The sequence below is a fragment of the Ornithodoros turicata genome, chromosome 5 (assembly GCF_037126465.1).
Source record: "Ornithodoros turicata isolate Travis chromosome 5, ASM3712646v1, whole genome shotgun sequence".
NCBI classification, from domain to species: domain Eukaryota; kingdom Metazoa; phylum Arthropoda; class Arachnida; order Ixodida; family Argasidae; genus Ornithodoros; species Ornithodoros turicata.
The window spans coordinates 68126173-68138357 of NC_088205.1; the positions used below are offsets into that span (position 1 = coordinate 68126173).

General features: G+C 46.6%; 1 protein-coding gene across 1 annotated transcript in view; it reads right to left on the minus strand.

Annotated features, from left to right (window-relative positions):
• The window catches only part of LOC135394640 (sushi, von Willebrand factor type A, EGF and pentraxin domain-containing protein 1-like), a 48049-nt gene that overhangs the window by 15983 nt on the left and 19881 nt on the right, over positions 1 to 12185 (minus strand). Inside the window, exons 8-11 of the mRNA XM_064625479.1 lie at positions 7872 to 8048; positions 5758 to 5955; positions 4881 to 5132; positions 572 to 702 (exon numbers count right to left, since the gene is read on the minus strand). Of these exons, the coding sequence (XP_064481549.1) occupies positions 572 to 702; positions 4881 to 5132; positions 5758 to 5955; positions 7872 to 8048 (758 nt within the window). The remainder of the gene's footprint in view (positions 1 to 571; positions 703 to 4880; positions 5133 to 5757; positions 5956 to 7871; positions 8049 to 12185) is intronic.

The following is a 12185-nucleotide window of genomic DNA, read 5'->3' on the forward strand; positions in this document are numbered from 1 at the left end:
CACCACCTAGTTATGGACTGCCCTGACTACCACGGGAGCGCGAGATCTTGCTGCACCGAATGCGTGCAATCGACCACCGCCCCTTTACCATAGGAAAGGTGCTGGGCCCATGGTCCAGTAGCGTTCACATGCACCAATGTCTCAGTCACCTTTGGGATTTCCTGTCATCAATAGACCTCTCCACCCTACTTTGATTACCTGAATCCTCATCTCTATGATCATCTTTCACTATTTTCAAATAGGGCAGCGCCCAGCCTGCTGGCCGGCATCAGCCCCATCTCATCATCTTTTTAGGTGCGTGTGTGTGTCGTTTTGCCCCATGCAAACCGGGAGGCTGTAAGGTTTTAGACTCTCATCCGCCCAATAGAACATTTCACGTGCGACTTCGTTCTGCCGATGGAATAGATTCTTTTGCACTTTCCCGGAACAAGACTGACCCAGCTCTGCCAATGGGATGCTTCATCACTTAACGGGCAACACCACTGTTTCGGTTTCCTCCAAGCAACTCGGTTCCAGTGCAGGCAGGCAGAAGGATCGGTCACCAAACGTCAACAGCAGAGCAACGACCTACCTGTGTCACGTTAATGTTGCCGCCAGAGTTGTCAATGAACTCTGGTTCTTTCCACCGAACCGATACCTGAAGGTCTGTGGTGTTAACCTGAATGGCTGACGGACAGTACGTCACTTGGGGACTCTGACTATCTGAAAGTTAACGTGAAGTAAGGTGTAGCAACAAAAATATCTTATTATCTGCAATAGGGTACGACTTCACACCATTGCTTTCAACATGAAGAATGAAGACGTGGGACTTGATATGGGTGATAGCATACTTAAGGCAATGTATAGCCAAGCATTTGTCAACTGCAGCGTGTGATTGGTCGAAATGTGCCAGCGTGCAATTTGGCAAATTTCACGTCAGCGTCACTGTGCGTTATCGCCATTTATAGATTTGTTGTATGGGTACGTGTTGTTTATGCTATATAAAAACGTATTTCGAGTATTGTGGAAAGACTAGAAAACGTACTGCTTTTTATTGCCAGAGGTTGCTGTGTAAAACATGCGTTTTACACAGCATATATTACTACAGAATATTGCGCATGACCTCATCGAAACGTCCACGGCTGGTCAGTTTGAGTACGTCGTATGCTCTCTTCTTCTGGGATCCCGGAAGATAACTGTGGTAAGATGCTACACTGCGCCCTGTGTTGCAATCACTGAGCAACAATTCCTGGACTTGTTTGCATCGCTGCCAGAGCCGTACATCGTCTGCGGATATTTCAATGCGCATAGCGGACTATGGGGAAGCGAGCATACCAACAGACGCGGAAGGTTGTTAGAAAAGATAGTAGAAGATATGGACATCACCGTGCTCAATGACGGAACTCCGACACTTTTTCGCGGGCCGACGTATAGCAGCTGTTTGGACATTTCATTATACTCGCGCAGGTTTCCTCGTCCAATATCCTGGATGTTGAGCTACGATGATATGGGAAGTGACCATGTCCCTGTGCAAATTTCTCTCCCTCAGGGACAAACGCGCAAGGTTAACGTTACTGATTGGTGTCAGTTCAAAAATGGGATGGAGGCAAAGGTGCACAGTGTCACTTCATTTGGCGAGCTCAGCACTGCAATTGCCAAATGCAAAGACCATGTCACGAAGTCAATCACTGCACCTTCGCGATATAGTGCTGTGGACACTGAATTCGAGAGACTTCGCTCCATCCTTCGGCGAGCACAAATAATGTTCCGCAGAACGTGGGAGTACGTTCACTACAAAGAAGCCTGCAGACTCCGTGGGATCATCCGACGTCATCTAGCGCGGCTAGCTCGTCAGTCGTGGAGGAGCCTATGTGCGTCACTAACTCGCTCCACACCGGCTACACGGATTTGGCAGATTGCCAAGAGTCTGGGCACCCCTGTTAGTCAAGTGAACCCTTTTCAGGCTCTCGCCCTGCACAGCGGATTGCATGAACGATCTCTAGCGGACCAGTTCTGTCAGTTAGTTCTCAGCCCATCTGCCGCATCGTCTAGCAATGTCTGAGTGGAATCAGTGGTCAAGGCACGTCAAGAGTTAAGTGCTGCAGTTCATGGAAGCAGCAATGGTCCAGTGGACACAGATTTTACGCTATGGGAATTGGAAGCAGGAATCCGTTCGGGTAGGAAACGCTCTGCACCGCTCCCGCGGATGGGATTACCTACAAAGCGATTGCCAGCTTTGGCCCTCTGGCATTGAACTTGCTGTTAGAACTGATCAACAAGAGCTGGCGTGAAGGTGTCCTCCCCGAATCCTGGAAGACGTCGCAGATCATTCCAGTCTTGAAACCAGGCAAGTCTCCACGAGAGCTGGGTTCTTTCCGCCCGGTCAGTCTGACGAGCTGCCTGTGCAAGATAATGGATCGTTTAATTCTCAACAGAGTCGAATGGTACCTGGAGTCAAACAGGTTCTTTCCGAACTGCGTGGCAGGGTTCCGGAAGTCCCGCTGCGTAATGAACTGTATACTCGACCTAGTTACAAGTATTGATGAAGAACAGGCTAACGGACGCCTAAGGATCGCCGTTTTCCTTGATATTAAGAGTGCCCATGACACTGTCATACACGTGCATCTGCTACACTCGTTGTAGAAGCTGAGTTTAACTGGTCGTTCATTTCGCTGGATTGCGGCATATCTACAGGATCGCAAGGTGTTCAGGCGCACAGGCAACAGTCATAACCACTATCATGCACAGGAAACGGGAGTGCCTCAAGGTGGTGTTCTCAGCCCGTTGCTCTTCAATGTAGTACTCTCGTTTCTGCCACAGCTGCTGCCGCGGGGAGTACAAATCAGTTTCTCTGCGGATATCTGCTTTTGGACTTCAGGGAAGGAATGGCCGGCACTGAAAACCCGGCTGCAGGGCTCCCTTGACCTGGTGATGAGGTTTCTCACAGAGCGGGGGATGAACGTCTTTCCGATAAAGACAGTCTTCCTTCCGTTCACGCGGAAACGGTTGCCGAGGTTACAGCTGGAGCTAAATGGACATGCTATGTCACGAGTTACGCATCACCGGTTCCTTGGAGTCATCGTGGATCGCTCGCTCCCCTCTCGTTCCACCTCCCAGTTCTTCATGATCTAGCGCCGTCGTTGGAAATGATTCTAGAACGTGCGTTGGCAAAGAGCATCAAGATCTGCCTTGGAGTTCCCAGAGCAGCGTCCAGTGCAGCTGTTGTTGCCGAGGCGAGACAGCCCCCACTTCCTGTGCTACGGATGGTAGAATCGCTTCGCCATTACGTTCGACTAACAACGCGATTTCGCCGGCACCCGCTCCCAAGAGCTATTTTGACACGAAGTTTTTGAAGGTTCCATCAAGCTATTATGCCGTGCCGCACTTATGTCCCCCGGCATAAGCCTTTGCCAGTGCACTCCAACCCTCCCTGGACTTTGCTACAGCCTCGGGCGTTCACGAAAGTACCGGGTCTCACGGGCAGGAGGTTCGTGCCGTCAAGTGTGGTGCGCCAGCAAACTCTTCAGGTAATGCACAGTCAAAGGGACAGAGTGTGCATTTTCACGGATGCGTCTACAAATGAGTCAGGATCCACGTGTGCATATGTCGTCCCTGAGCTCTGCATTGAAGGCTGCGGAAGATTGTCTCATCGCACTTGGTCCACGGCCGCAGAGCTCCATGGGATGATCATGGTGATGCAATTTATAGAAGCACATGAAGACCCCAAATCATGGGTTGTTTACAGTGGTTCACAGACCGGATTGCGAGCATTACAATCGCCCGGCGGATCAGCAGGGCTTGCTTCAATCGTACACGACGCCATTAAGACTTACAACGCGTGTGTAGTACAAGGACACGACATCATCCTTCAGTGGATCCCTGGCCATTCCTGCATACCTGGGAATGACGCGGCGGATGCAGCGGCTTCCCGGGCACATCAGTCCGGCGTAAGGTGTATTTTATTCCCTCTGACACCCGGTTAATGTTGTCTACTTTGACGAAGAGACTAAGCAGATACCTGTGGCAGAGTAATTCTGGAAGGCCGCCACTGACCAGCATAGACCCAGACTTTTCGTTCGTGGTCCAAGCCTCGCTTCCTCGATCCATGGAGACCCTAATCCACCGGTTTCGTCTGAAGGTCCCATACAGCCGTAGCTTTGTACACATGATCGGGAAAGCAGCCTCCCCAAACTGCTCCATGTGCGGTGTTGTGGAAGATGTAGAGCACATTTTTATGTCCTGCGTACGATACACTGGACATCGTCGCCTTCTACAGTCGGAGCTGGCAGCAGTGGACGGCCGTCCGCTCAGCGTTTCAAAAGTACTTGGGCCCTGGAATCACAGTGGCAGACACTGGGCGTTCTCCGCCATAGTGAAATTTTCCTGGGACATTGATACAGACAACAAGTTTTGAGCCTATGTGTGTTTTGTGGGTTTTGCTGTTCGACTGTTTGCGTGTTTGCGCGTTCTGTGACATCTCAGTGTGTGTGTACTTGCTTTCTGTCGGAATCACCACCACTAATCATCAGCAGCAGCATCATCATCGCCATCCTCCTGCCCACCTTCATTGGAAAACTCCTTGAATGATGATTCAAGGAGTTTTCCACCAAAGTAACTAGTGCAAGTGATGTGGAGTTGCGGATCTCACATTAGTGAAGCCAAAATCTCCATTTTTTCCTTAAAACCAACCAACCAACTAGGATTTGAAACCGTTGATCTTAGTCCTCTCTGCAGCGCACATGAGAGAAGACGCGTTTCTACACGCGGACGTAAAGTACCTACAAGTACGTAGGTACTGGTGAAAACATTAAGCTCTCATGGATACGAGTTCATTGTGGGTCGGATCACCAGTTTCCATCCACAATATGGTAATGTGAAAAGTGCTAAGAAGATGCACTCACCTAAGATTTCAATCTGCATAGTGCATGTGCTCGTCAAGTTAGCAGGGTCCACTGCACGATAGACAAATAGGTGTGTGCCTATCTCCAGCGTTGCAGGCGAGGTTGGGTACGCCGGTTCTTGCGTTGGGATAATATGTGCCTTACTGTTGTCCCTTATCTGCGGTCCCTGCCATGAGAGCTTAGCCGTTTTGCGATGTTGTTCGGCGCTGAGCGTAATATCTTTAGGGCAGATTATCGTCGGTGGTGTTACATCTGCAGCAACGAAAAAGTTAGCGCCAGAGATAATAGAAAACAATTCGTATAGTTCATGCACAAACATGTCAATTAGTGAATATATTTTATGTACCGGAAAGTGCATTGCGCTTTCACAACCAATGGAGATCGATTAGACTAGAAAGGGGGAAAAAAATAACGCAGTGGAGAAAAAGGCATCCGAAAGGCTGTGTACAACGACTCGATACACAGACGCTTTTGTGACGTACGACTCGTACTAACGGCTACACGATATCACAATTTTTCAAATATATTAACTCCTCGACGATACGCTGCACATTCTCCAATGAATACACTGCTTCTTTTTTTTTTTTATTAAGTATCTACTAACAAAACAACACAAAGTACCTTCTGTAAAATACGGAATCTCACCATATTTTACGTAAGTTGATACGACATCTGAAACTTCAAAATAGTTCGTAAAACACAGGAGGAAAGGCTTCTTTCTTTTTTTCCCTTCAGTTTCTTTGCCAAGAGTCGGCATCACAATTAAGCGCACCGAAGGCAAAAAACAAAAAAACAAGTTTTAAAAGTGTTGAAAGAAAAAGCTATTTATGCGAACAAAAAACAACGTGTCTTTTTTTTCTCTCTCTCTTGTATTTACCGATGCATTGCGGTGGTTGTGGATCTCCTGGCAGCTTCCAGCTTCCACTGTGATCACAGACATACACGGGCGTGCCAACACGCTTGAAGCCAGCACCGCATTCGACAGCATAGAACTCCCCGAACTTATAGTCTTTTTTGAATTGAGCTCGAAGCTGGCGACTATGTTGCACCCTGGGTGGGTCCCCACACCCTACGACTGGAAATCAATACCATATTCAGTACGACAACCACAGCAGATTGACACAGAATGGTTAAGAAGCACTATATTGCCAAATGAATGAAACAAGTATAGATGGGCGTGTGTGTGTATAGATTAACAAAGCCGTCGATAGACGTTTCGCGTGGTCGGTAAGAAAATACGTACTAGGAACATGCGCGGTCACACGGGTACGCAGCCGTGATCTAAATTTTAGTATCCGTACAGTGAACTGTTCATGTAACTTGTGCAGACTGATGCACAAGTGATGAAATGGTGGTACTCAACTCTACGCGTGCACTTCGAGAATCCATTAGCGTTTGATAGGTACGAGTCGAGGGACAACGAAATTCTACCAACACAATAATAACAGACGAATTTAAAAAAGATGCTCGAGCCACCAAGCGCGCAGCGCAAAGCAGCATGGGAACTTTGATGGACACTGCTCTGTCGTCTGCTTCGGTTATGGTTTACCTCTGTTGACGCCGCTGCTGCGCGCACTGGGAATAATGTTGTTCTTCTACTACCTCCGCCTCTGGCCATCGCGTAATGCTCTAATGCGCTATAAGTTCCCATGAGCCCTTGCGTGCCACAGGTGGCTCCTGCGATCCCAGTGAAGGCCTCTGAGGGATCTCAGGCGGTTGCTATTTTGTGGTCTATTTTTGAAGCGTGATATGGGCAAGCTAAAGCTTGTCCCATCCTACAGATGGCGATACAAGGTCTATTATTTAAGTTCCCATGAGCCCACAGGCGGCGCTTGCTTTGCCGGAGGTGGCGCTTTATTTTTGAAGCGTGATGTGGGCAAGCTTACGCTTGTCCCATCCTACACTTGGCAATACAAGGTCTATTATTATAGTTAACTACCAAAATCTACTGAACACGTGAGCACACAGATATAACCCGTGAGCGCGTTGATGCCAGCAAGTTGGTTTTGATCCAAATAACTCATGGCCTAACTAGAGCAGTTGATTCTCAACCTATTTTATTTGAGGGAACCCGCACAACCTCAAGGAACCCATTATACTGCTGCAGCTGTGTAGAAGTGGGTGAGCGAATTCGATGTCGTACAAGTAGCAAATTTTGTTCAAATATAAGTAATTATTTAATTAAATCATTATTGAGAGCTTATATTTATTATTTTTGATGCTAATTATTTAAAAACTATTGAATTGTTTAATCATAATTTAATTGTTTATTGTTTCGTCGCAAGATATCACTGGAGGTCTGCCGGATTCATCCGACTGTTTCACCCCATCCCACAGAAAACACATTATGGGTTGCCACTGATGCTTTTACATCCCACGTACTGTCGGGGACACGGTTGTTTAAAATTCCCAGCCCGAGCCCGAGCAGCCCCCTATCGGCGATGTCGCGCACGAAGGAAGTATACCATTACAGTCTCCGAGGTAAGGCCACGCAGCGCCGCCTGTCGGGAGAGGTTACCATCGCATTCTCAGTGTCTGATGGGGAGAGTAGTTCAGCGCGGCCTCCCCTCGAGGTGGGTATTGGTATAGTTCCTTCGTGCTAGACATTGCCGATACGGGATCGCGGATCGCTCCGCCCGGGCTGGAGATTTTAGACAGCCGTGTCCCCAACAGTACACGTAGGCAGGAGAGTAGCTCCGACTTTCCAAGTGTTTGTAATGTTTCTGACATACAAGAGAAAAGCATAAGCGTCGAGAAATTGTCGAGTTGAGCTGCCTGTCGAGCCAACGCCTGTCTTTGCAAAAGACTTTGCAATGACCTTTAGCCGCTGCAACATGGTCCTGCGATCTCTATGTCAATCCCAATGCTAAATATGAAATGTCTAGCACGGTCCCAAAATAAGGCTGTCCGAAGCGATCCTTGGTAGGCTGTGGAGGAAGATTAGCAAATTCTGCTACAGGTTACAGGTAATAACCCGACTGTAATACTTACGTTCACACCTCGGCGGTTTTCCGGACCATACATCTCTTCCGACGCAGGTAGTGTTGCTGGGGCCTTTCAACGTGTGTCCTCGATGACATTTATATGTACAGGTCGTATTGACCGTCACTTGATCTGGACATTGCAGGAAGCCGTCGGCCAAAATAGGTTTGTCGTCACAGCGCAGCGCTGGGATAGGATAGAGAAGACAAAATGAAGCTCTGTTCAGAAAAGCAGTTTGGCACACATACTGTGGAATCAAGTGTATTAGCGTCGGCACAGAAAGGAGAAAGGTGGACATCAAGTGTATTTGCCAACGATTGCAACTCCTGCTTCTTCCTGTCGAAGACGATGTTATCCTCCGATTTTGATGTGTGCGGAGACGCATGCGCGGGAGCCCTGACGTTGGGGACTCACTGCTCGTGCCTCCCGTGTTGCTGCGGTGTTGCAGATGACTTCCAGAGATTACCGATTCGTACAGTGGTTTACCCAGAATTTCTTCCTTGTATGTGTGTGTCGGGGTGGGGGTAGGGGGATAGGCTCCGCAAGGGGGTATATTTACATACATTTGACCAAATATTGTGCAATCTCACAACATTTGAGTTGGTTTCCTCCAGATTTTGGGGGTTGTAGGAAAGGTCTGGATAAATCACGGATTCGTATCCTGGCCTCACAAACAAGTCCGGGTGAACGTGGAATCAGATTTGGTGTCCAGACATACATAAAAGAAATCTCATCAACAATACTCCAGGCAGCACAGCGCGACGACCCAACATCGATGCGCCGGCGGCGACCGACCCGACCGGGTCGGCTCCCGAGCATGGTCCGGCATACGGTTTGCAACACGGGGATGTTAATGGCCCGTTATCGGCAGCCTGTATCGTACCCCGACGATTTCCCGAGGTGCAGCCAATGCACACTTACGGGTACCTCCTACCCCCCAAACAGGAGTTAATTTGCGAGACTTTTTAAAAAACAAAATCAATATGTCTTTGTAGAAAACTCTTTATGTGTTTGAGAAAATTTATTAGACGACTCATACTATATTGCGTCATAGTCACAAAACACATGGGTTCTTTAATGCTTCACTTCACCAGCAATGAAAAAAAAAGAGTGTTACATTGAAAGTATATAACCACCAGTCCCGCTTCTTCACAAATATTTACTTCACAAATATTCACTTAACACAGGTTATATGGAACAGAGATAGAAGTTGGAACTCGTTGCCAGTCAAGTTAGACTGTTGAAAGATGGAAGTTACTGAAAAGGTTAGCCGGAACATAATTGTAGGCCGGTGCCACGTTAGCTCAGACAGGGAGGTCCCATGGACGGACGGACGGACGCACATACATACATATATATAAGTATAAGTGAAAAGGACACATTCGCTAGTTTTGTATCGAGTGCAAGTGGCATACCACACCGTCCGGAAATTCCGTAGCTGCTGCGTACAATGTAGTGTACAATTTGTGTTATGCTGTTGGGTAAATATTTCTACATCCTGCAGAACTGACGAATACGCGCCATTAGCAAGCAGCACGAACCATATACGAGATACAATCCATCCGAAGGGGCACATGTCGCTCAACTTCGCCCTTTCGCTTTCTTTGCGGAGTTGGCTCACATAAAAGGATTGTATCTCATTACGGCCGAAGTCTCATTACGGCAGATGTCTCTATACGGCCGATAATCCTTTAATCCCCAAGTGTGTCATTACGGCCAAAGTCTCAATACGGCCGAAGGTAGTCTCATTACGGTCAAAATATGTATTGTAACGTGCATTGACATGCAATGTTGCTGCCAGGTATGGATATATATTGCAGAGGTCATAAGCCATGCAGTGTGCCCTTAGGGCCGTTATCATATATATAAACATATTGTGTGACAATCAGTATGTTATCATACCACAGCACAATGCAGCATATTGTGTAATGTGTACACCCCAAAGGTAGTGTTGATGTTGCTGTGAAGCAGCAGGCTACTAGGTGGAGTTAGCTGCTTGTGGAGAGCTAGATGAACATCGGCTTTGCTGTGACATTTTTTGGAGACATCCTACAGTCATTGGCCAAGAAGGAACACCTATCTCAGTCGACGCCAGTTTATATCCATTCGCTTTACAATGGTACAATTCTTGCTTCTGGAATGAGTAGACCTGCAATAAGCAAAGAGCAACCGTGAATAGGCTAGAATATTAAAAAAAAACAGGCATTTGACTCTACATGGCTGGTTTTAATGTGCACAAGCTGAATACATGTTGATATGTGTCTGTTATTTCATACAAGGCTAACATAAACCTTCATCTAGACAAAAAAATGAAAAAAATGTGACTTCCAGGTAAACACAATGCATAACAATGAGATGAATTTAGTTGGATTAGTTCATTCACTTAATGGAAACATGTGAATATGAAACAGTGATACATTACAATTCATGAATGCATGCATGACTTTCCTTTTCTCGTTTCTTCTTATAAAAGTAGTGCACGAATTAACTGTCGTGCACTACTATACACAATTTTTCACTTCACAACAGAACCGTATGATACAATTGGTAATCTTAACAGCTCACCTTATTCAGCCAAGACTCCCTGGGCAGCAACATCCTGTTAGCCATGTTGTTGTTTTTTTCTGAATCCTCCGCGTACCCACATAAGATGACTGAAATGGAAAATAGCTATAAATAACAATGTACTTAAATGACTTCCTCTTGAAACATTTATTGTAATCAGATATGCTTTTGCGCTTAGTACAGGGCAAAGCCCGTGCAACATTTGCAGATGTTCGCGGTAAGCAATTCGAGGAGATCAAGTGTGCCGACTTGTGCTTTTATTTTTGAACAAATATGACGACGAATTTTAACAAATGAAATATGGCTCACAATGATAAATGCTGCTGTACGGTGCGGCATTATCGGTGTCTTAACTTCTAATGAATTTGTTGCTCCTAAACGCGCAACGAACCACAAACGGTGCAAATCTACTAACACATACCCACCTACATCTATTACAGGCACTTCGGCTGTTTTGATTCAGTCAAATTACTCGTATGAGAATGCAACTATGTGTGGATAACACACTGCTAAGCCAGACAGTCTACGAAAGCATAACTCACCAGAATTCTTCGTTCTCGGTCTTGGTCAACACAGCGCGATATACGTTGGGACTATGACGATTCATTCAACTCAATTTTCACCGGAACAATACGCGCTGCTCGAAAGACAACGACGGAAAATAAAGCGCCGCTTAAGTCCGCTAATTTGCACGTTACAGCACTACAAATCGATAGATAATATTATTGCGTCGTAAACTGCAACTGATCACTAACACATGGATGGATGGATGGATGGAGCTTAACACAAGAAACGAGATACCCGACGTTGCTAGACACCATCCGAACTTCCGAAGTGAGAACGTGAGAGTATATATAATAAGATATCAAAACACGAAAGGAAGGTTATTGATCGCCCCTCCTTCTATAGCATGCAAAACGTGATTAGCGCTGAGATGAACATGCATGTCCATGACGCGAGTTATTTTCACTGATCAAAAAGAGGTCACGTGGGGTTGCGTGACGCTTGCGAAATGTGCAGCAATGTGCGGTGAGCATCATGGCGAAACGAAACTTTTAAATCGTGCATTGCACTTCATGGTAGCTGCAGGAAACGAAGCAAACATATCAGACACTGGATTACAGGTATGTTGGCATCTTTTTCATTCCTGCATATCATTTCACATTACACTATACGTGAATACATGGTGTCATGTCATGGGTGTTATGTCTCACGATGCTGGGGAAGTAGTTGCATGGGGAAGTGTGCATGGTTCTAGACTTTTAATTTTTGATCGCGTAATCGAAATATCGGCACCTCTCGCATTTGCATGTGACCAACCAAGTGCTGTTCCCTTACTAGCGCTTCCTACAAACGACAAAACGGAACATGTGGGAATGTATATTTTTGATTACTCATATATAACAAGAAAATGTATCGTTTTCAGGTTGCTGCCACTACTCCATGTGCCCGCAATTGTCTTGCGTGTACGATTATACTAACGACGTCGCCCACCACGGCGGAATTGTATCCTCCGTACACGCGTTTCAGCATGAAGCCTGCAGGTAACATCTGATGCGTACCCTTCGGATATTCTGAATTTACATATTGTAGCTTAGAGGAATTCCGAATGCCCAGAGTGACACACACTTACAACATTGTGACATCAGTGCAGTGGCATAAGCTTATGGGAAATACGGGTTAAAGCCTCCTGGTCAACTTCAACCCTTCCGTGGGTGCTCTAATAGCCAAAAGCCGTTCCCTATTGTCAAACAAGAA